Here is a 23,646-nt window from a genome sequence, read left to right as displayed (position 1 = left end):
CACTTTTGTGGACAGTCTCATTCTTTGATAGTCCTAGGAATTATTAGTATTACTGGTTTAACATAAAATTTTATGTTTTTACAAACATGATATTAGTGATATTAGTGTTAGTATTTTCAAGTTATAAAAAATAAAATTATTTTTTGTATATTGGTTTAAATGATATCAAAACCATTTTACATTTAAGATAAAGAAACCTTTTATTATCATTTTCTAGATGGAAAAATACTTGAAAAAATTTAAAAATCATTGTGAATATTATTTTTTGACTCATGATTTCATAAATTTTAAGATTTGGGGGACTGAAATCAACTAGTGGATGGTAAGAATTGAAAAATTAGAGTAGGATATATGAAGGGGAGAATCTGCTAAAAAAGATGGGAGGCTCTGGAAACAAGGTCATAGAGTAGTTAGCTAAGGCCTGTGATGGCGAAAATGTGGCACTTGTTCCCTGGGTGGTGGAGGGCCTGCTCTATTCTCCCTCTCCACAATGCCTGAGGACAATTTTCACATGCCCTGCCCCTCTGCCCAGGAACCTAATGTGAGCACTTCTTCTGTTTGGGCTAATTCAAGGGGCTCACAGGCAACTTGAAGGTGTAGTTTGGGCATGTGATCTCCAAGGTTTGCCAACACTGACTTAGGCATTGACTGATCTTTTATTTATAACAAATATCAAATTGACCAAAATAGATCTTATATGTGTCTATTTTGAACATGTGTACAAAAACCCTTGTAAAAAAAAAAACAAACCTAAGTTTAGGTGAATAACACTTCATCAGAAATTTGATTTAAAAAGATAGTACTTTTTTGTTTTGTTTTGTTTTAGATTAAGAGGAGGTATGAGGTAGGAGCACAAGGTGAATAGCCTCAATTTTCTCAGTAAGAGATAAAATCCTTAGTGGAGATTTTGGAAAGACTTGAGGAAAGGGAAGGTTCAGAACTACCTGTATTGGGAGGGAGATAGGGGATCAATCAAGTAAGAGTAAAAGGCTTATGACAGTGCTCAGTTGACATTACTGAATTTTATGTATCTGCAATGCCATTTCCATTCATTTTCCTGAAGACCTCTTCATGGTGAGTGCATTGTAAGGCTTTGGTTTGGCTAGATCAAAGGGACCACAGATTTGTTCATCAAGAACAGTGTGCAGTTGAACTCATTAACTCTGGGGTCAAGAGTGGAGGAGTGAAGGTGGTAAATAACTTGATTGGATATCATAATGAGGGCAAAGAATAGGTTTAGCAAATAAAAGTCTATGGAGAGATGAAACAAGATATGACCTTATTTTTAGATGGAGGAATATTCAATTTCTTAAAAAATCATAGGATAATAGATTGCATTTTTTTTTTTTAGTTTCAAGGTATACAAAATGCCTGAAAGGTATAACTTCATTTTATACTCTGAAATAGAGAATGTAAACTGAGGGGAAACTGTTTCTTGTTGCACTAACTGGATGTACTCTGACTTACTAAAGAACTGCTATAGGGGAACCTGAAACTGCTTGGTTGTAATGGAGATAGGAATGAGAAATGCTGGGGAATGCTAGTACAGGGATGCTGCACTGGGGAACTGCTCTGGGGAATGTTCTGGGGTTTGCCTATTGATCCCTACTGATGGCTGATTGATCAATGTATCTTCCCTAACCTCCTCCTTCCCCAACCCTCTCCTTCCTGCCTTCCTCACCTCCCAGTTTTTCTTGATGCCTTTGGCTTCTTCCCTCCCCCCTTGAGTAAACTATAAAGATACTCTTTTTCTTTTTCAAGTCAAGGGATTTATTGGGATAACAGAATAGGAAACAGAGGTAACATGGATGAGGATGTCCCTAATCTAAAATGAGGGAGAATTTGAGGGTTTGAGAAAGTAGTCCAGTCATCAACTATGATTCTAAGACAGAGAGATTGAGGACAACAGCTGTTTAAAATCTTCTTTCTTCTTCTTCACAAAGTCACCAAGGATCTCTCAGCCTATTTTCAGAAGCCCCCCAAAGGGTCCTTCAGTCTGAGACAGAAAAGCTAATAAGAACAGTTCAGCTTCTTGCCCCTACAGTTAGGCTTGCCTCCTTTCTCAGCTTCAACCCTAGAGAGAAAACAAAGTCCAAAATCTCTCAGTTTCTCCTGGCCAGCTCAACTTTCAAAGAGACAACCAACTCAAAAGCCAAGTTTCTTCTTCTCCTCTCTGTAGCCAGAAACCCCCCAACTGCCACTCCTGGGAACATTCCATTTGGAACCTTCCTCTTTGATTGACAGGCAGGTCAGATCCCCAGCTTGTTTCTTGCCTCTTGGCTTATAAGTCCTCTCTCTCTCCATGCCTCTACCACAACTCCCAACAATTTTGTGGGGTTAGGGCTGTGTTAGTTGAGTTGTTAAATTGCTAGGGCAGACTTTGTAATAGGTTAGTGTTGGGGATGGGATAGGATGGATTATATTGGGCCAGTAACAAGATGTTACACTGTGAGTTGAAAACCAGTAGTTAGCTGACCAGGGCAGAACCTGGTCTGAGATCAACACACAGTAGGACTCTTGTTTTACATGAACTCGATATACACAAATTCAGATATTTGTTATTGGCAATCAAAAAAATAAAGGCTGAAAAATACAGAAAATAAAAATTTTAATTATGTGATAAATCCACACCATTTCCCGTGGTTGTGTTGTCTCACAGTTCTCCCAATCATGCTCATTCTTGTTCTGCAAAGTGTTAGTGTGGGTCATTATGTTGTTCTAAACATTAGCTTCCACATCAGTCTTGAGTTCTCTTTTACACAAATTGTGTCCATGTCAGAGCAATGCTTCCCTTTGTTTCATTAATACTATTTAGTTATTAATAATGACCACGAAGTATAGGAATAATGATGTGTGTAATTCTGAGAAGCCTAAAAAAGCTGTAAAGTTCCTTGGTATGTTTGTATAGGAAATACTTATTAAATAATGGGATTTACTATTGAGTGTGATTTTCAACTTATTTGAAGGGCCTTGAAATGTATTGGTCAGATCCTAATGTACCTACTTAAAAAAACCTGAAATATGATCAAAATGACAATTAATCTACCCTAAAACTCCACAAAAAATTACCAAGAAACTGAGAGCTTCCAGGAAAGCCAGTGCCAGAACAGGCAAAGAAGCATTTCCAATATGACCAGACATAGGCCAGAGAACTCTGGGTGGCTTGCAAGGGCTCTGTCAAAGACTGGAAGAGGGAAATGATTCCCTGAGAGCTACAGAGTAGTCAGAAAGCTTCCTTGTGGCTAGTCTCTTAGGATGGTTAGAAACTTTAGAATCCACCAAGAACAAAAGTGGCCAGTGTAATGCAGCAATGCTCAGACCAGGAAAGACCAGGTACCCCAGGGACTCTGAGGTCACCAGCATTAAAAGAAATGGAAGGCCCTGAATATTCAGCATTATAGTAAGCTTTTTGGTTAAATAATTTTCTAGCCACCTAAGGATAAATTCAAATACTATTAAAATACTTTTAATAAATGATAAATAATCTATAGCATAATGATGTGGAGTTTCATGATTTCATATACAATCCTTTTTTGGTCTGTGCATTCTATGTTTATATGGAAATGCTCACATTTTCATAGATTTAATTTATTAAAAGATTTTTAAAGGAAGAATGAATTCTATAAAAAGGGGGCACCACAAATTGGAACACTTGGGAATGGGTCATAGAATTTCAAATTTTTAGAAAATTCAGTAGGAAAGAACATTAGGGAGTAGTGTGAAATAAGAATGGAAGAGTAAGTGAATGCTTTAGATTCTAAATTTAGATTTAGAGTAAATGGCTTAATAAATTTTGACATGGGAATTTTATCCTAGAAAACTTAATGAGACACTGAAGAATTCTATTGAGCACAGAAGTGAAATGATCAGACTTCTTTCTCATCATAATGTCTTTTGTTAGCCATATTGGTAGATATAAGAAACTAAATGCAGGGTGATCAATTAAGTTAAATTAAGTAGTACAAAGCACAGGTAATGAGACCTTGAACTAGGATATTGGATATGGAGGTAGATTCAATAAGTCTTGGCAAGAAATTTTATATAGGAGGAATGAGGAGGTAAGAATTAAGACTACTTACAGTTTATTAATGCAAATGAGTGAGAACACGGTGTTAGTCTCAATAGAAAGAGAAGTTTTCTAGAGAGGAAAGTTTAGCAGGGATGAAAATAATCTGGCTGGGAACCAGTGATTTAGAAATTTGCAGCTGCCATGGTAAATCAAGAGTAGAGTCCAAGAGAAGAGAGTCTTTTTCTGGATTTGGGTGCCATGTGCATAAAGATGATTTGGTGTATTGGATGAGATCACCACAGGAGAAAAATATATATATATATATAATAGGGAATTGCTATATTGAAGAATTTATTTGCTAACATTGATTTTTGTCTAAAGAAGTCATAGAATCATTAGATTATAGAATTTTAACTGAAGGAGACTTGTAGTGATTAATAAAAGCCCTTTTGTATATATTAGGAAATTATGGTCTAACGAGAAAATTATTTGCTCAAGGAAACATGAGTCATTAATACCAAGACAAAACTTGAAACCAGATCCTTTCATTCTAAATCCAGTGTTTTCCACTACATACTTCAATGTCTTATTTTGCAAATCTTTGTAAAATACAAATATTTTCTATTATTTCATAATATATTTTGTGTTATTTTTGTACTATTAGGGCTACTGAGATTCTTTACTCTTTGGCACGATTACAAGCTCAGAAATATAAGAAGACAAATTTATTCCCTTCATCATCACATTATCAGTTACTTACCGAGGCCAGAAGGAATCTTGGACTTTTTCAGCATCATGATGCCATTACAGGGACTGCTAAAGATTGGGTAGTTGTGGATTATGGCACTAGGTAATGTAATTTTTTAAAGTTATTTTTTATATAGATGTTAAGGATAATTTTAGTTATTTTATTTGCATTTTGGTTTTAATGTAGTTTTTTAAATACAAAAGTACTTATCTACCTGAGTGTGTATATATGTATGTATGTGTGTGCAGAGATATGTACATAAAGTTGCATGGACAATATTATCTCAAATATTTTTTTTGATGGGCAGAATTCAGGGTGATATTTAAATCTTTCTTATGAAATATAATGACAAAGTACTACTATAACCCACTTTTGAATTCAGTGCTTTGCCAAAAACTGTTTTGTTATAAAAATAGTTCATATTTTTCCATAGGAATATTATTGCAGAGGATGGGGAAGTGGAGTTCTGACTGAGGATTTATTATAAAATATATATTAAATAATGTATTGTGAAAGCAAATATTGAGAGAACTGCCTATATAGTAAAGTAATATCTAGTGGAATTATTCTTAGACCACATTTTGAAGGGTAAGTTGAGAAAATAAAGTGTATACAGATCAAAATAATCATGATTATTTTGAATGATAGATATCAAAAAAGAATAGAAGACAGCTTAGCATGAGAATGTAGATGTAATAATGTTCATCAGATATTTTCTTATGATCATACATTTAGGGTTAGAGGGGAATCTTGGAGAGCATTATAATCCAACTCCCTAATTTTTTAGATTATGAAGCTGGAATCTTGAGCAGTAAAGTGACTGTTTAAGATCACAAATAAATAAATAACAGAGATTTCAGCCTTCTCTATTTCTAAATAGGTTGCTTTTTCTAACGTACTATATCTCTTTAAGAAGCTTTCACATTGAAGATGTAGACTTTTCCTTTTACATAGCAACCTAGCTTTAAAAAAAAGAACTAGAACCATTAAATGCAAGTTATAAGAGAGAAGATTTAAACTGAACATGGGATGAACTTTTCAAAGGAATTATGAAAATTTTTATTTTTCTGCTTTATAGAGTACTGAAGTGTACCCATCTCATAAAAAGTTCATTTTGGATGGAAATTTGAACGTGTTGCTCCCAAAGGTCCCTTCTTACTTGTAAGAGGTTCTTTCCCCCTCCCCCCCCAATGGCATATCACTATATCATTACTAATGTAATGAAAAGTTGTAAAAATAAGTTATATTTATTAGAAAATGTACACCTACATAAGTATAGCATACATCACTATCCCAACTATAATAAATACTAATTATGCATTTAATTCACATATATAATTCCACATTTAAAAGGCCTTTTAGTTTATAATTTAGATTACCATATATTTTTCCTTTTTTGAAAAATTTAATTTTTTTCCCAATCAGATGTAAAAACAACTTTTAACATTCATTTTAAAAAATTGAGTTCCAAATTATTTCTTTTCTCTCCCTCTCTAAATCCTTCCTTGAGATGGCAAGCAATTTTGATATAGGTTGTACATGTATAGTAATTCAAAGCATATTTTCATATTAGTCATGTTGTGAAAGACCAAAAATCAAACAAACAAGAAAAACAAAACTTTAAAAAAAAGTCTATATTCAGACTTCATCAGTTCTTTCTCTGGAGGGAAATTTTTTTTTCCCCATCATAAGACCTTCAGAATTGTCATAAATCGTTGTATTGCTGAGAATGGCTAACTTATTCACAGTTGATCATTACAATATTGCTGTTGAACTTTCTATCTGGCTACTGATAAAACATCATCCCCCTCCTTTTATCTGTTTCATGTGTCATCTCTTCGCCTATGGATTATAAAATGTTATTAATGCTTCTAGTTTCCAAGGTTTTTGATGCTATTTTTTTTTTCTTCAATGAGCTATACACATTTCTGTATGTCAAATGTGAGAACATTCGTTTCCAGTCAAAAACCTGGGTATATTGAATGAAAACTTTACCTGGGAGTTACTTTTCCCAAATAGAATTTGTATTATTCTGAAAATATTTTTGGTTGACTTCTCCAGATACTTAATTCTTCACAGAAAAAAGATGATTTTCATAAATAGAATAAAAGGAATTCAAAAAGTATGACATTTTCCTGCACTGAATGAATTGGTGGTGAATTAGAGAAAGAAAGAATTTTTGGTGACTTGGGAGTTTACTTGATTAAACATGATCAAGATATTCTAGATATTTGCTTCTTTAAAGGTTTAAATAGATATGGTAGTATTGTGATTCAGTAAATTTATTTCGGTTTAAGCTTCTTGTGGATTCAATATTTGAAGAAATATTAACTCCAGAGTATTATGACCATATTAAAAAATGACTAATTATTTGCTGGCTTATAGATATGGTGAAGACTTTTCAGAAATGTGTTCTCTATCCCTTTTTTACTTACTATTTGCTGAAAATGAGATTTTAAGATTCTACTTTTGTTACTAAATAATATGATGACATTTTGATAGGATCTTGTGAATGAGAAAGTTCATTGTGAACATTATTTCTCATTGTAGAGAGCTATATAAGCAGAAAGTATAACTATTATAGAGAAATTTTTATTGAAAGTTTTTTTTATTGAAATTACAACAAAAATTATAAAGCTGTTTCCTTTTTATACTTCTTGTTCTCCTAAAAATGGATTTTTGTTAAGAAATTTTTTGAAATTTATAGGTTCTTTTTCCCTTTGATTGCATGTATATGTATGATAAACTTTTAAGTCTGGTCATTTTAATAATAAGCTTTAGAAACTTTTTTTTTTTGCCATTTGACTTCTCAGAATGGTAAATTTTCTCTTTACAGACTTTTCCATTCCTTCATGAACTTGAAGATAATAATCAGAGATTCTGCTCATATTCTTATTCTGAAGGACAAAGATGCCTACAGCTATAACCCATCCATTCCCTTCCTACGGATGGTTAGTTTGCTTATCTTGGAATTTTCTTTCTAATTTGAAACATGTAACTAAGTTCTTGTTTAGTGTAAGTGAGTAATTAAAGAAAGACATTAAAACATAATTACAGCTTTACTTATTATCTGCTATACTATGACTCATTTTTTGTTCATTTGCATATATGTAAATCTATCCTCATCCTCATCCTGGATGGTTGAATAGAGTGCTGGACCTAGATAGAGTTAGAAATACCTGAGTTCCAGTCTGTCCTCATTCACCTACTTAGCTGTGTGCCTGGCCGAGTCACTTAACCTTTCTTTCCCTTAATTCATTGGAGAAGAAAATGGCAGGTCACTCCAGGAACTGCCAAGAAAACTTATGGGGCCATGAAGAGTTGGATATATGACTTCATGACTTCACAACAAATCTGCCTTTACATGGCCAGATGTGGCTTGTCTAAACATGGAGAACCATGATAGGTATTTATATTTTATAAGCACATTTGCATTTTATATTGCTTATATTTGTGTCAGGAAACTCCTGTAGTCAGGAAAAACTGAGTTCAAATCTGGCCTCAAGATACTTACTAGCCATGTGACCCTGGAAAAGTCATTTAACTTCCGTTTGTTCCAGTTTCCTCATCTGCAAAATGGGGACAATAATAGCTCCAAATTTGAGGATTTAATTAGATGATACTCATAAAGCTCAGCACAGTTTATCTCTTAGCAAGAGGTAAAAATCCTGGCAAATACTAAACACTGTACAAATGTTAGCTTTCTTCGTCATCATCATCACCATCATCTATGATAAATTAAGGATATACTACAGACTACAAAAAGTATAAAATCTTAGACATATATGTTGGGATAGGAATAAGGGCTGTACTTGTAATTTGGCTAGTATAGGAAACAGCCTGGTAAGGAAATTCCTTCTACCAAAGAAGTCAGCATATAATGTGAGTCTTATAATTATATCAGTTGTCCTACAGCATGCAACCAGTTTATTAAAACCAGGACTTATACTCAGGTTATCCTGGGTTCAAAAATGACCAGTTCACTCTCTGGTTTTTCTGTTTTCTATTTTTAATTGCTTGTGTTTTGGTGTTATGTAATTATTAAATTTGAAGGTTGATAAGACTAGACATGAATAGAGAAATAATTTTTATATTGTGTCTACTTGTCACTAGGAATTCTTCACTACTATTATAAGATACTAGAAGCTATTTACGAAGCATGAATATTGAAAGTAATATCAAGTATCTTGTTTATCCTTGTAGGAGAGTGAACAACAATCACAAGATAGTCTGCCACAAAAAACTATTATAAAACTGAGTATGCAACCAAGGTAAATATATAATGTCTATATATTGTACTCACTAAATTTTGGTGTCTTATTTGTTCCATATAATAGTATGATGTCAGTATTATAAGTTTGAGGCCAATTCTTCATTTCCTCAAGATAGAGTTTTGAATAGAATTGGGCATTTTGTTACCTTCTAGGATAAAAACTTGTATTATAAAAATTGTACTGCATTTTTCTATTCAATAGACAACTGACATGTTGACATATCCTTGTTTCAAGAAGAAAATCTTAATTTTAATTCTAGTGTTGATCACTGTCATATGAAATCTTTTGGAATAATTTATTGTTTAATATATTTTACATTATTATTTGTCTTTAGTCAATTGGAACCAATGCTTGAGGTAACTGAGATTACCTAAACATGGGTTTTATTTTATAGTGATCCTCTTTGGCATCTTCTTTGCACTGATGACAGTATCATCTTCCCTTAAAATTACTGACATATAATAGAGTAAATGGTGGGGATGGAGAAGGTAATAGTTGGCACAAATATAGTGTAGTTAGTTTAACAAACTGATTTGGAACAATGATAAATACTTGAATATTTGTACTTTTATTTTTGTTTAGAATTTTTTTCTTATTCTGATTAGTCTTTCATTACCAATTGGTTTGTTCATTTCATTTTTATATGATGATTTTTAATGCCATAAAGACACGCTTAATTATATTGTGTAAATTGTAGGTTAAATTGAAAAGTGATATAATTAGTAATTTCATTTTGAGTGTTATTGATTTCAGATGAATTAAATTTAAAAAAGATTTGTTTATTTGAATGACAATGTCAAAAAAAAAACTATTAAGCAGACTAGAATAAAATTTGAGGCATACTTGTGACTCTGTATTTAGAGATTTAAGTACCTGTGTTAGCAACATTGCCATGCCTCAGTTTGCCAAGTCTAAATAGCTTCCAGTGATAAAGGTCAGTGTTTGTGAAAATGAAAGAGTAGGCTTAGATTAATTGTATATTATTTAAATGCAATGATTATGGTAGTTTTATGAAGATTTTCTTGGGTAATGTTCTGAAGTTCTTTATTCTTTCCTTAAAAATATTTATTCCAATTGCCTGTTCCTATAAACACTTTTAAAAAATGGGCTTTACCCTAGATATTATCCTTTTTCCTGCTATTTATATATCTAGCCATTGGCTGTTTAGTCCAGAAAACAAATGAGGGAAGGGGCTTTCCCTCTTTTCTATGTCTGCTCTTACTCTTGTTTCTTCTCAGTAATTTCTTCATATCTCGTTAAATTTTTCATTGCTATCCAGTCATCTTCTAGAGCTCTATTAACAACCCAGTTCTTTTTCTTGTTTTCCAGTACCCTATTTCCAGTACTTCCCTGTCTTTTTAGCATTTCTCAATATTGATTGCATTTTATCCATTGCTTTCTTTCTTTCCCTGTGCTATTATCACTCAGTATCCTCTTTTCCTTTGAGGTTCATTTCATATGGATTTGCCACCCAGTTAAGATTCTGATAATTCTTATCTTCATATTCCTCTCTTCAGTGATTGACTTTTTCTCCTCCTTCATTCCTTCTATCTCCTAGGAGACTGCAAAATACACACTCACACACACACACACACACACACACACACACACACACACACACACACACACACACACCCTTAAATATTTAAACTTTCCAGTTCACCATTTTAACTCATTTCCCATGACCTCAATCATCTCACCTGTGCTACCTACAGAAATAATCATTCCCATTTCATGCCATCAACCATAAATGAACAACTTCTTTTTTCATGAATTCTGAAGTTTCTTCATCAAATTGTAAGTTGTTGTTAATCTACTACCCTTTTTCTACTTGGCAAGCCTGTGACTTTCAACTTCCACACCTTAGTTTTTAAGTAGACCATTACCTCTTCACTGGCTAGGCTACACTTTTCCTATCTTTTTCATTTTCATGCCTTGAGGAGTCAATTCAAATCTACAGTATTCTTTTGAGTTCCTTGTCTCTGATCCTATCATTGATCTTGCCCTGGAAAAAACCTCAGTCATGGATTGTTTCCACTGTCCTTTACAGGTTGCCTTTTACATTATTCATATTTACTTGCCTATCTTTCTTTTCTTAACTTTCTACAGCCTGGGTTTTGACATCATCATTTAACTGAAACCATTCTCTCCACAATTATCAATATCTTTTTTTTTTTAATATATTTTATTTGATCATTTCCAAGCATTATTCGTTAAAGACATAGATCATTTTCTTTTCCTCCCCCCCACCCCCCATAGCCGACGCGTAAGTCCACTGGGCATTAGATGTTTTCTTGATTTGAACCCATTGCTTTGTTGATAGTATTTGCATTAGAGTGTTCATTTAGAGTCTATCCTCTGTCATGTCCCCTCAACCTCTGTATTCAGGCAGTTGCTTTTTCTCGGTGTTTCCACTCCCATAGTTTATCCTTTGCTTATGAATGGTGTTTTTTTCTCCTGGATCTCTGCAAGTTGTTCAGGGACATTGCACCACCACTAATGGAGAAGTCCATTACGTTCGATTATACCACAGTGTTTTAGTCTCTGTGTACAATGTTCTCGTGGTTCTGCTCCTCCCGCTCTGCATCACCTCCTGGAGGTTGTTCCAGTCTCCATGGAACTCCTCCACTTTATTATTCCTTTTAGCACAATAGTACTCCATCACCAACATATACCACAGTTTGTTCAGCCATTCCCCAATTGATGGGCATCCCCTCGTTTTCCAGTTTTGGGCCACCACAAAGAGCGCAGCTATGAATATTTTTGTACAAGTCTTTGTGTCCATTATCTATTTGGGGTACAGACCCAGCAGTGCTATGGCTGGGTCAAAGGGTAGATATTCTTTTGTCGCCCTTTGGGCATAGTTCCAAATTGCCCTCCAGAATGGTTGGATCAATTCACAACTCCACCAGCAATGAATTAATGTCCCTACTTTGCCACATCCCCTCCAGCATTCATTACTTTCCTTTGCTGTAATGTTAGCCAATCTGCTAGGTGTGAGGTGATACCTCAGAGTTGTTTTGATTTGCATCTCTCTGATTATAAGAGATGTAGAACACTTCTTCATGTGCTTGTTAATAGTTTTGATTTCTTTATCTGAGAACTGCCTATCCATTTCCCTTGCCCATTTATCAATTGGAGAATGGCTTGATTTTTTGTACAATTGATTTAGCTCATTATAAATATGAGTAATTAAACCTTTGTCAGAGGTTTCTATGAAGATTTTTTCCCAATTTGTTGTTTCCCTTCTGATTTTAGTTATATTGGTTTTGTTTGTACAAAAGCTTTTTAGTTTGATGTAGTCAAAATTATTTATTTTACATTTTGTGATTCTTTCTATATCTTGCTTGGTTTTAAAGCCTTTCCCCTCCCAGAGGTCTGACATGTATACTATTCTGTGTTTACCCAATTTACTTATGGTTTCCTTCTTTATGTTTAAGTCACTCACCCATTTTGAATTTATCTTGGTGTAGGGTGTGAGGTGTTGATCTATTCCTAGTCTCTCCCACACTGTCTTCCAATTTTCCCAGCAGTTTTTATCGAATAGTGGATTTTTGTCCCAAAAGCTGGGATCTTTGGGTTTATTGTATACTGTCTTGCTGAGGTCGCTTTCCCCCAGTCTATTCCACTGATCTTCCTTTCTGTTTCTTAGCCAGTACCAAATTGTTTTGATGACTGCTGCTTTGTAATATAGTTTTAGGTCAGGGACTGCAAGGCCCCCATCGTATGTGTTTTTTTTCATTATTTCCCTGGATATCCTTGATCTTTTGTTCTTCCAAATGAACTTTGTTATGGTTTTTTCTAAATCAGTGAAGAAGTATTTTGGTAGTTCAATGGGTATGGCACTAAATAGATAAATAAGTTTGGGTAGGATGGTCATTTTTATTATATTGGCTCGTCCTATCCATGAGCAGTTAATGTTTTTCCATTTGTTCAGGTCTAGTTTTAGTTGTGTGGCGAGTGTTTTGTAGTTGTGTTCATATAGTTCCTGTGTTTGTCTTGGGAGATAGATTCCTAGGTATTTTATTTTGTCTAAGGTGATTTTGAATGGGATTTCTCTTTCTAGTTCTTGCTGCTGAGCTGTGTTGGAGATATATAGAAAAGCTGATGATTTATGTGGGTTTATTTTGTATCCTGCAACTTTGCTAAAGTTGTTGATTATTTCAATTAGCTTTTTGGTTGAATCTCTAGGATTCTTTAAGTAGACCATCATGTCATCCGCAAAGAGTGATAACTTGGTCTCCTCCTTGCCTATTTTGATGCCTTCAATTCCTTTATCTTCTCTAATTGCTACTGCTAGTGTTTCTAGTACGATGTCAAATAGTAGAGGTGATAATGGGCATCCTTGTTTCACTCCTGATCTTATTGGGAATGCATCTAGTTTATCCCCATTGCAGATGATATTAGCTGTTGGTTTTAGATATATACTGTTTATTATTTTTAGGAATGACCCTTCTATTCCTATGCTTTCTAGTGTTTTTAATAGGAATGGGTGTTGTATTTTATCAAAGGCTTTTTCTGCATCTATTGAGATAATCATGTGGTTCTTGCTAGTTTGCTTGTTGATGTGGTCAATTATGTGGATGGTTTTCCTAATGTTGAACCAGCCCTGCATCCCTGGTATGAATCCTACTTGATCATGGTGAATGATCCTTCTGATCACTTGCTGGAGTCTTTTTGCTAGTATCCTATTTAAGATTTTTGCATCTATATTCATTAGGGAGATTGGCCTATAGTTTTCTTTCTCTGTTTTTGACCTGCCTGGTTTTGGAATCAGTACCATGTTTGTGTCATAAAAGGAGTTTGGTAGAACTCCCTCTTTGCTTATTATGTCAAATAGTTTGTATAGTATTGGGATTAACTGTTCTCTGAATGTTTGATAGAATTCACAGGTGAATCCATCAGGCCCTGGGGATTTTTTCTTAGGAAGTTCTTTGATGGCTTGATGGATTTCAATTTCTGATATGGGATTATTTAAGAATTCTATTTCCTCTTCTGTTAGTCTACGCAGTTTGCATTTTTGTATATATTCATCCATTTCTCCTAAATTGGTGTATTTATTGCCATATAATTGGGCAAAGTAATTTCTAATGATTGCCTTAATTTCCTCCTCATTGGAGGTGCTGTCCCCCTTTTCATCTTTAATGCTGTGAATTTGCTTTTCTTCCTTCCTTTTTTTAATTAGATTGACCAGTACTTTGTCTATTTTGTTTGTTTTTTCAAAGTACCAGCTTCTTGTCTTATTTATTAAATCAATAGTTCTATCACTTTCGATTTTATTAATTTCTCCCTTAATTTTTAGGATTTCTAATTTGGTTTTCTGCTGGGGGTTCAATTATCAATATCTTAATTGTCAAATTGGCCTTATCTTAATCCCTTTCATTTTCAAACTCTTTTACACTTTTGGTTAACTTTAAAAAGTCTTGTTTTAACACCTTCTATTTGAAATTCTCTTTATGTTTTTGTGCCATTACAAAATCCTGTGTCCTAGTTGTGTCCTGATTCTCTGCCCAACTTTGTGACCAGTGCTTAATTGCCCAATCTTTATCAAAGTCACATCTGCTGACTCTGAATGTGCCCAAAAAGTTCTTTCCTAGGTACTCTTCTCCCTCAATGTTCTTTCTCTTGGTGATCTTAGTGATCATCAGGCCTTATCAATTCAATTATCATTTTTGTGCCCATCACTTTTAGATATATTTATTCAGCCCTAATCTCTCTCCTCACCTATAGTCTGTAAACTGAGGCACAAATTCCATAGGACTAAAGAGGCCCCCTCCATTTTTCCCTAACAAAAAGGATACTAGAGAGATACAGCACCTTTAAAATAAAGATAATCTTTAACAAGGATATACGTGTTCATGTGGAACAAATTATCTTATTGCTAAGTGCCTGGTATAAAAACAGCAGAGTAAATTAAATAATCTTCTAGAGAAGGAAAATGGGAGAAGGAGCCGGGGGAGAAGAAACTAGAAAGAGCCAATCCAGGCAGTGATCTGGTAATATGAGTGGAGAGTTCCCAAGAACAGGGGATCACAAATTCCCAGGTACAAAGAGTAACAAATGGCATCTCTGGTACATTCCTTTGGGGTACAATAACACATTCTTGAACATAATAATCCATTATGAAATAATTAGTTTCCTGGACTTGAGGATGATACCATGGTATATAGAAATCAAAACCAGAATATGCTTTGTCAAGGTTGAATAGTTTCAAAATGATCAACCAAGTGTGGGACCCAGACATGTTTTTGTGAAGAGCAAGGACATTTGATTATCTTATCCCAGAGAGACCATGAGAGCTGGTATGAAATGAATCACTGGCTGATGGAACCCAACTCTAGTCTAGTATTCCAGGACTAAGAGAACTGGTTTCTATGGTTACCTCAGCCAGGCTGTTGATTTCAAAGACTAATTTCAGATTAAGATGGGTCCTAAAGACAGTCAATTTCTCCAATTCACTCTGGGTCCCCAGGTAAATAAAATCAATCTTGAACATCTTTATTACACATAGTAGGGCAACTTGAGCATATCAAAGGTAATTTTCAAGATAATTTTCAAAAGTCTTAAATCTCCAGGTTGGACATCTCAAAACATCTTGAATTTAATAACAGTCAGTACCCCTGCTTAACTTTCTTATTTCTGTAGAGGAAACTCCTAGTTATGGATTTTCCACTTTTTTATTGACCTTACAGTTTTCACTCTCATTCCCTCATTTATTTCAATTTTTGTTAATTCTACCTTCATAACAATTTAGTTATATCCAGTTCTCTCTATTCATATAAATGACTACCACCTTAGGTTAGGCAACCATCCCTTTGTAATATGTATTGTAATAATTCTCCACTAGGCCTTTATGTTTCCTTTCTCTTCCTTTTCTGATCTTTTCTCCACACAACTGCCAAATTGCTATTCTTAAAGCACAGGCTAGTCAATGAATCAGCCTTACTTCATATCAGACACCGTGCTTCTTACTAAGGATACTGAAAGAAAAATTAAATAGTCCTGACTTCAAGGAGTTCATGTTCCATTAAGAGAAACCATATGTGAGCTTGTAAGCTACCAAAAGGATTTTCTTTAAATGCAAGTCTGAATCTGTTATCCTCTCATTTAGTAAGCTTCAATGGCTCTTTATTGACTTACAGCCCTTCAGAACTTGGCCCCAAGTTTCTAGCATCATTTTATATGCTACTCCTTCCTACACTCTATAGTATATCCAAATTGAATTTTTTCCTCCCACATAACATTCCATCTCAAAGAGAAAACATATGTATAGCTCTTTTCAAGTCTAATAGTATGTTATTGTTACTGTTAAAATGATACTCATCATCTCTTTCTTTGTTCTCTTTGCTCTTGCTCTTCCTCATGCCTGGTATATATCTACCTTCATCAGTCTCTCTCTGAATCCCTTCAAGATTCATATTTAACATCACCTTTGACATAAAGCTTTTCTTAATCCCTGAAATTTTATTTCTCTAACTCCTTTTTTCTTTAAATCATTTTTCCTTAATTTTTTTCAATCAGAAAGTTTTTACTTATCTTATTTCTGGAAATCCATCTCTTCCATTGAGAAAAAAAATACAGGAAATAAAACAATACTGCAAACATATATATATATATATATATATATATTTTTTTTTTTAAATATTGCATTTTCTAAGTGGGGAAAACTGTTATGTTTTGTACTTTTCAACTTTCTATCAAGAAGATGATAACATATTTCATTAGTCCTTTGAAAAAAGTTGGTTGTTATGCTGATCAGAATTCCTAAATCTTTCAAAATAGTTTGACTTTTTGCAACATTATTGTCTTTGAACATCTTGTTATCATGGTTCTCCTCATTTTGCTTTAATTCATAGAGTCTTCCCATTTTTCTTGAAAACTCTCCCTTTTATCATTGTTTTAAAAAAAATCTTCACTTTCTGCCTTAGTTCTAAGGGTAAGGGGTAGGGGTAGACAATGAGAGCTAAATGATGTGGGTGCCCAGGGTCACATACCCAGAAAGTGTCTGAAGCTAGATTTGAGTCCAGGGCTTCCTGTCTTTAGGCCTGACTCTCAATTTACTGAGTCACCTGTCTTCCTCCTACCACCCCCATCATTTATATAACCCAATGTATAACCAAAAATTTTTGAACAATAGAAAAACTCCATTTGGCAAATTATGACAAAAAGAGAAATCCTCATGATTACAAATCATACAAAGAAACAAAAGAACAACTAGAAGAAAGGAGGGGGAAAAAAACCATGATTAGAGCATGCTAATAAAAACAACCTCCTGATCTTATATTGTAGTCAGGATGAATAATGAAAACTTGAGCATTATAGAGTACCTAGAAGATCATGAAAAGTTCAAAAACCTGAATGCTATAATGAAAAAAACTGCCTAAAACTTCTTAACACAGAATTCAAGTGTCAATCAAAAGAATCCCTGGATCATTTTAGAAATAAAGGGGGAAAATAAAACTCCTACAAATTTGAGGGTACATAATGTTTACAACTAACAAGTAACACTGTCAAACAGCAAATTCGACAAGAGAAGAACTTCAGATGTAAATAAAAGGAAATTTTGCACCCACCAGAAACTGCCAGAATAGAATGGAACATAACGCATTTCAAAGAGCAAAATTAGCTCAACAGTAAAACCCAAGATAATATACCCTGAAAAGGGGAATATAACCATTAATGGAGAAAGATAGATATTCAATGAAAGATAAAGAAAACAGGACTTTGTAAAAATGGAGATTTGAACCCCAGACTTCAATTCCCAGAAGTCCTTGGCCACTTCCCAAAATGCCTTGTAACCTCACCTGAAAAGTCTCACCTGGGCCGAGAGCTAGAACGGGTATTTATATGGACTGTATGGCTCCTCTCTCTCTCTCTCTCTCTCTCTCTCTCTCTCTCTCTCTCTCTCTCTCTCTCTCTCTCTCTCTCTCCTTCCACTTCCAAGGACATGTGTCATCTCCCCCTCTCTCTCTCCCTCTCTCTCCTTCCGCTTCCAAGGACATGTGTCTCCTAAGATGTAGTGAGTGAAATAACGTGCTTTCTATATTTGTATTTTCTTTATTTCTTAATCTTTAATAAACCTCATAAAAATATACTTTTAGCAGAGTGACTATATTTTTAATTTTAGCAACTTGAACCCATTGTTTTGCTTTGGTAGCATGCAAGACAGTAGAAATACAAAAAAAGGTTAAGCAACCATGGAGGACCTGGGTAACTTGGGGGGGGAAAAAGAGCAAAAATAAAAATAGAAAAACAAAATAACTTGAGTTTCAAATGAGAACAAGAAAAACAAGAAAACAACAACAAAGGGACCATTTAGAGATTTTTCCTAAAGATACACAAAGAAAGGCAGGCAAAAAATGAAACTTAAGTAAAAGGACTGATGGTAGAGGAATAGAATTGAAACACGGACTAAATTTCATAATACCACACATACAGAGACTATAATGTGTAGGGGACAGGAGAGAAGAGACAATGAAAAGGGGAATGTGTAATGTGATCTAACCAAATCAGTAATAAGCAATGAAGACAAAATTACTCCTGTAGCATTTCAATTAATCAGTAAACATTTATTTAGCACCTCCTATGTTCCAGGCTCTATGTTACACACTGGATATACAAAAAGAGGCCTAAGACAATTCTTGCTTTCAAGCTCATAATCTAAAGCAACCTATCTACAAGATAAAGAACTATTTTAAAGAGGAAAAGCAATGGAATTAAGAGGGATTGGGGAAGGCTTCTTGTAGAAGGTGAGATTTTAGCTATGACTTAAAGAAAGCCAGAGAGATTAGTAAACTGAGTAGAAAAGTGAATGTTTTAGAGATAGATGATGGCCAGAGCAAATAGCTAGAAGTAAGAGATGATGAGTCTTTTTTTTTTTTGTAATCTTTTAGTATTTTTTCACAATACTTGTAAAAACAATTTTTAACATTAATTTTATAAAATTTTTGAGTTCTAAATTCTTTTCCTCCCTTCTCACTGAGAAGGTAACAAACTTGATAGAGGTTATACATGCCATATCATGTATGTTTCCATGTTTGCCATAAGGTAGAAAGAAGATGATACATCAAAAATTTTTTCCCATTTTTCTATTTTCTTTCTAATTTTGGTTGCATTTACTTTGTTTGCATGAAACTTTTTAATTTAATGTAGTCATAATTATCCATTTTCTACTTTATAATGCTCCCTATCTCTTGCTTGGTCCTAATTTTTTCCTTATCCATAGATCTGATAGGTAAACTATTCCATGCTCTCCTAATTTGATTGTGGAAGCACCCTTTATATCTAAATCTTATACCCATTTTTGACCAAGGTTGTACAGCTACTAAGGGTCAGACTTAAACTACTGAAGGTGAATTTTCTAGATTTCAAGCCCCTTTTTGATGATTACCACTTGATGATATAGTTTGAGTTTTGGTTTGGTGAGACTTCTTCATGTTTTTTTCTCATTGATTCCATTGGTGATCTTTCGATCTTCCAGATCTTGTTATTGCTATTTTTAGCTCCATAAAATAATTTTTTGGCAATTTAATTGGCATGACATTAATTAATTTTGGTAAAATTGTTATTGCATTGGTGAGAACTACTCATAAATAATTCATATCTTTCTTGTTATTTAGAATAGACTTTATTTGTGTGAAAAAGGTTTTGTTTGTAATTGTGTTCCTATAGTTTTTGGTCTTCTCTTGGCAGGTAGAATCCTAGGTATTATATTTTATATTTTATTTTGTCTAGAGTATTTTATATTGTCTAGAGTTATTTTATTTATTTTCATTTTTTATTGCCATGTAAATCCCACTTCCATATTGGTCATTGTTGTAAGAGAAAAGTCATACCAAAACCCCAAAATAAAACCAAAGATATATTGATGTGAAAAACAACTCCCAACAGTTCTTTCTCTCAAGTTGGATGGCATTCCCTGTCATAAGTCTTTCAGGATTGTCTCAGATCATTGCATTACTGAGAGTAGCCAAGTTTTCATAGATAATCATCATCTAGTATTGCTGTTAATTGTGTACAATGTTCTCCCAGTTCTGCCTATTAACTCTGCATCAGTTCCTGCAGATCTTTCCAGCTTTTTTTTTTCATATAGTTACTTTATTTGTCAAAATCATTCTATTGGGACAGTTTCTGTTCTTAGTTTGTTATTCTTTCGACTTGTGAAGCTGTCTTAAGTCCTGAATTTTTGTAGTAACCAGCCTATGCATTTGTAACAATGATAAGGTATTTAAAATCTATTTTTCCCTTTGCACAGTTCAAATCACATGAAAGTTTTGAGTATTACATTTTTGATTAGAGATTCAATTAGACTTCTTCAGGAAAAATTCATGTCATATTTATAATTAATTATATATCTTTTTTTTTTTGCAAGAAGATATCTATGAACACATATCAATTGCCTCATTTCCCCAAAATTATGATAATTTGAACACTATTTCAGGAAAGGATCTTGTGGAAAAACTAACTCTGCTACCCCAAAAGCAATTATTGGGGTAACTGATAGACCTTTGTGCTTCATCAAATCTTTGCTTGTTGGGAACTTAGTGAATATTACAAATATTCAGATTTTTGAGAAATTTCTACTTCAATACAGAAATGAAAATCTATCCAAATAAATTTTGTAAATTGATGTTTTAATTCTTAACCAGAATCCTAAAAATACAGACACCATAAAAGTCTTTTAAATAGGATAGAATTAGATTGGACATAAATGCTTCTTCATGGCTCTGGTGGTGTCACCTTTATCATCTAGAGATTTTTATTTAAATTGCTTTTTTGGTTCTTGGTATGAAACTTGGAACTTGGTACTCTTCTGTCTTCTGTCTTCTAGGAATAAACAACAATGTTCTCATATGGCCAGTGAAGATTTGAGAGTAGGGGTGAAAGAGGGTAGATATTTTTGTAGGCATCCTTCTTTCATTTTCCCAATTATTTTCAGCCATTTGCTCTTATGAGAGTCTGTATAGCCTTTAGTCTCCCTGAAAGATGGAAGCACAAATTATATTTCATTTCTTCTTGATACTAGATTTAGGGGGTGATTGCTGGTGTTACTCCCTTTTTAAGGGGTAGGTATGTTTTGAATCAAGAGGACCTATCCTGTTTTCCAGCTTTTTCTGAAATCATCTTCCTTATCATTTCTCAGAGCACACTAGTATTTGTTCAGCCATTCTCCAATTGATGGACATCCCCATAGTTTCCAATTCTTTGCTGCCACAAAAAGAGCAGCTGTAAATGTACAAGGCGGTCCTCTCCCCTTTTTTATTATTTCATTGGGTTACAGACCCAGTAGTGGCATTTCCAGATCAAATGGCATGTATAGTTTTATAGCCTGTTGGGTATAGTTCCAAATTGCCCTCCAAAATGGTTGGGTCATTTCACAACACCACCAGCAATGCATTAGTGTCCCAATTTTGCCACATCCCCTCCAACATTTATTACTTTCCTTTACTGTCATATTGGCCAACCTGATAGATGTGAGGTGGTACCTCAGCATTGTTTTAATTTGCATTTCTCTAATCAAGAGTGGTTTAGAACATTTTTTTCATATGATTATAGAAAGCTTTGATTTCTTCATCTGAAAATTGCTTGTTCATATCCTTTGACCATTTACCAATTGGGGAATGGCTTGTATTCTTATAAATTTGAGAAATTAGGCCTTTTAAAGAGACATTTGTTATATTAAATTATTCCCAGTTTATTTCCTTCTAATCTTGGTTAGATTAGTTTTGTTTGTACAAAAGCTTTTAAATTTAATATAATCAAAATTATTCATTTTACATCTTTTGTTTTCTAACTCTTGTTTGGTCATAAATTCTTCCCTTTAACAAAGATCTGCCAGGTAAATAATTATTCTGTTCACCTAATTTAGTTATGGTATCACTCTTTGTATGCAAATTATATCTCCATTTTTGACCTTATTTTGGTATAGGTCAGCAAATCTTTTAGAGACTGAGTGCCCAAAATACAATCCTCATGCTGCATATGAGACCCCCCCCCCTTTCAACCCTCCCACATATTAATTTATACCTAGCTTCTGCCATACTGTTTTCCAATTTTTCCAGCAGTTTTTGTTAAATAGTGAGCTCTTATTCCAAAAGCCGGGATTTGGGGGTTTATAAAAGGTTGCTTAGAATTATTTTAAATAGAAGTTCTCTCACTTTCTGCTGAACTTCATTGGTAATACAAAGAAATGCTAATGATTTATATAGATTTATTTTATGTCCTGCAACTTTGTTGAAGTTGTCACTTATTTCAACTTATTTTTCAGTTGATTCTCTAGGATTCTCTTAAGTATACCATCATATCATCTGCAAAGAATGATGGTTTTGTTTCCTCATTGCTTATTCTAATTCTTTCTATTTCTTTTTCTGCTCTTATTGTTATAGCTAACATTTATTTTATTTTTTAACTCTTACCTTCCATCTTAGGTTTAATGCTTTATATATTAATTCCAAGGAAAAAGAACAGTAAGGACAAAGGAAGGGGGCTGTAATACTGGGTTCAAACAATTAGGAAGTATCTGAGGCTGGATTTGAACACAGGACAACCTCTGATTGCTGGGCCTGGCTCCCAATTCACTGAAGCAAGGATTTGCCCCCTTGGCTAGCATTTATAGCACAGTATTAGATAATAGTGGCAATAGTGGGCATCTTTTCCTAGCTTATCCCCATTACAGATAATGCTTCCTGATTGCTTTTTAGATTCTTTATCATTTTAAGGAAAGTTTCACTGACTCAGTGTTTTTAATAGGAATTTAAAGAATTCAGTGTTTTTTATTGGAATGGGTATTATATTGTATTTAAAATTTCAAAAACTGGGGGCGGAGTCAAGATGGCAACTTAAAAACAGCAAAAGTTCAGACCTCTGAAAACACTTCCTTACCGATCACAAACTGAATGCTCATAGAGGATGGAAATTCAAGCTTAAAAACAGGACAGAGCTGGGGAACCCTCCTTCTGGACTCAATTCAAAAGGTAAGCCCCCTCCCCCAAAAGCCAGAATCTGAGAACACTCGAGTCTAAGGTGAAGGCAGAAGGAAGATCTCAAGGACTCTCCCACTCCCCCACCTAGAGCACTAAGACTCCAGTGGCAGTGGGAACCTCTGGGTGGGCAAAGGTACTGGTCTGGAGGGTGTACCTTGTGAAAAGGGCTGTGCCAGGCTCAGAGCGACCAACACAGGTGGCAGGAAAGCATCCAGAGAGCGATTGAAGAGCTGGCAGACCCTGTGGCTGGGTCTTTCCATTTGGCTCCAGTCTCACTGGAGGTTTTTGCCTCGGGGCACATCCAGACCAACTCTATTGAACATAATCCCATCAGGAGTCCTCAGAGCTCAGGGAGGCCAGGACCCCTCTCCCACTAGAGTGCAGGGCCTCCCGCAAGGACAGGAACCTCTGGGAGGACAAAGGCACTGGACTAGAGGGTGTACCTTGCAGACAGGGCTGTGCCAGGCTCAGAGAGTAGAACAAATGCGGCGGGGAAGCAGCTGTAGAGAACTGGAGAGAGCCTGGGCGGCTGAGACCTTTCATTTGGCTCCAGCTTTCCAGGAGTTTTCGGCCTCAGAGCACATACAGCCCAACCTAGCTGAACTTAATCCAATCAAAAGCCTCCAGAGGACA

General features: G+C 34.6%; 1 protein-coding gene across 2 annotated transcripts in view; it reads left to right on the top strand.

Annotated features, from left to right (window-relative positions):
• MAN2A1 (mannosidase alpha class 2A member 1) overlaps positions 1-23,646 on the top strand; it is a 205,452-nt gene that overhangs the window by 86,417 nt on the left and 95,389 nt on the right. For both annotated transcript variants that reach the window (XM_007486486.3, XM_007486487.3), the window contains 3 exons: positions 4,674-4,859; positions 7,594-7,708; positions 8,961-9,028. In XM_007486486.3, coding sequence (XP_007486548.1) covers positions 4,674-4,859; positions 7,594-7,708; positions 8,961-9,028 — 369 coding nt within the window. The remainder of the gene's footprint in view (positions 1-4,673; positions 4,860-7,593; positions 7,709-8,960; positions 9,029-23,646) is intronic.

This window comes from Monodelphis domestica, chromosome 3 (assembly GCF_027887165.1).
Source record: "Monodelphis domestica isolate mMonDom1 chromosome 3, mMonDom1.pri, whole genome shotgun sequence".
In the NCBI taxonomy this organism is placed as follows: Eukaryota; Metazoa; Chordata; class Mammalia; order Didelphimorphia; family Didelphidae; genus Monodelphis; species Monodelphis domestica.
The sequence above is the reverse complement of the archived record's forward strand: the minus strand, read 5'-3'. Positions and strand labels throughout refer to the sequence as shown.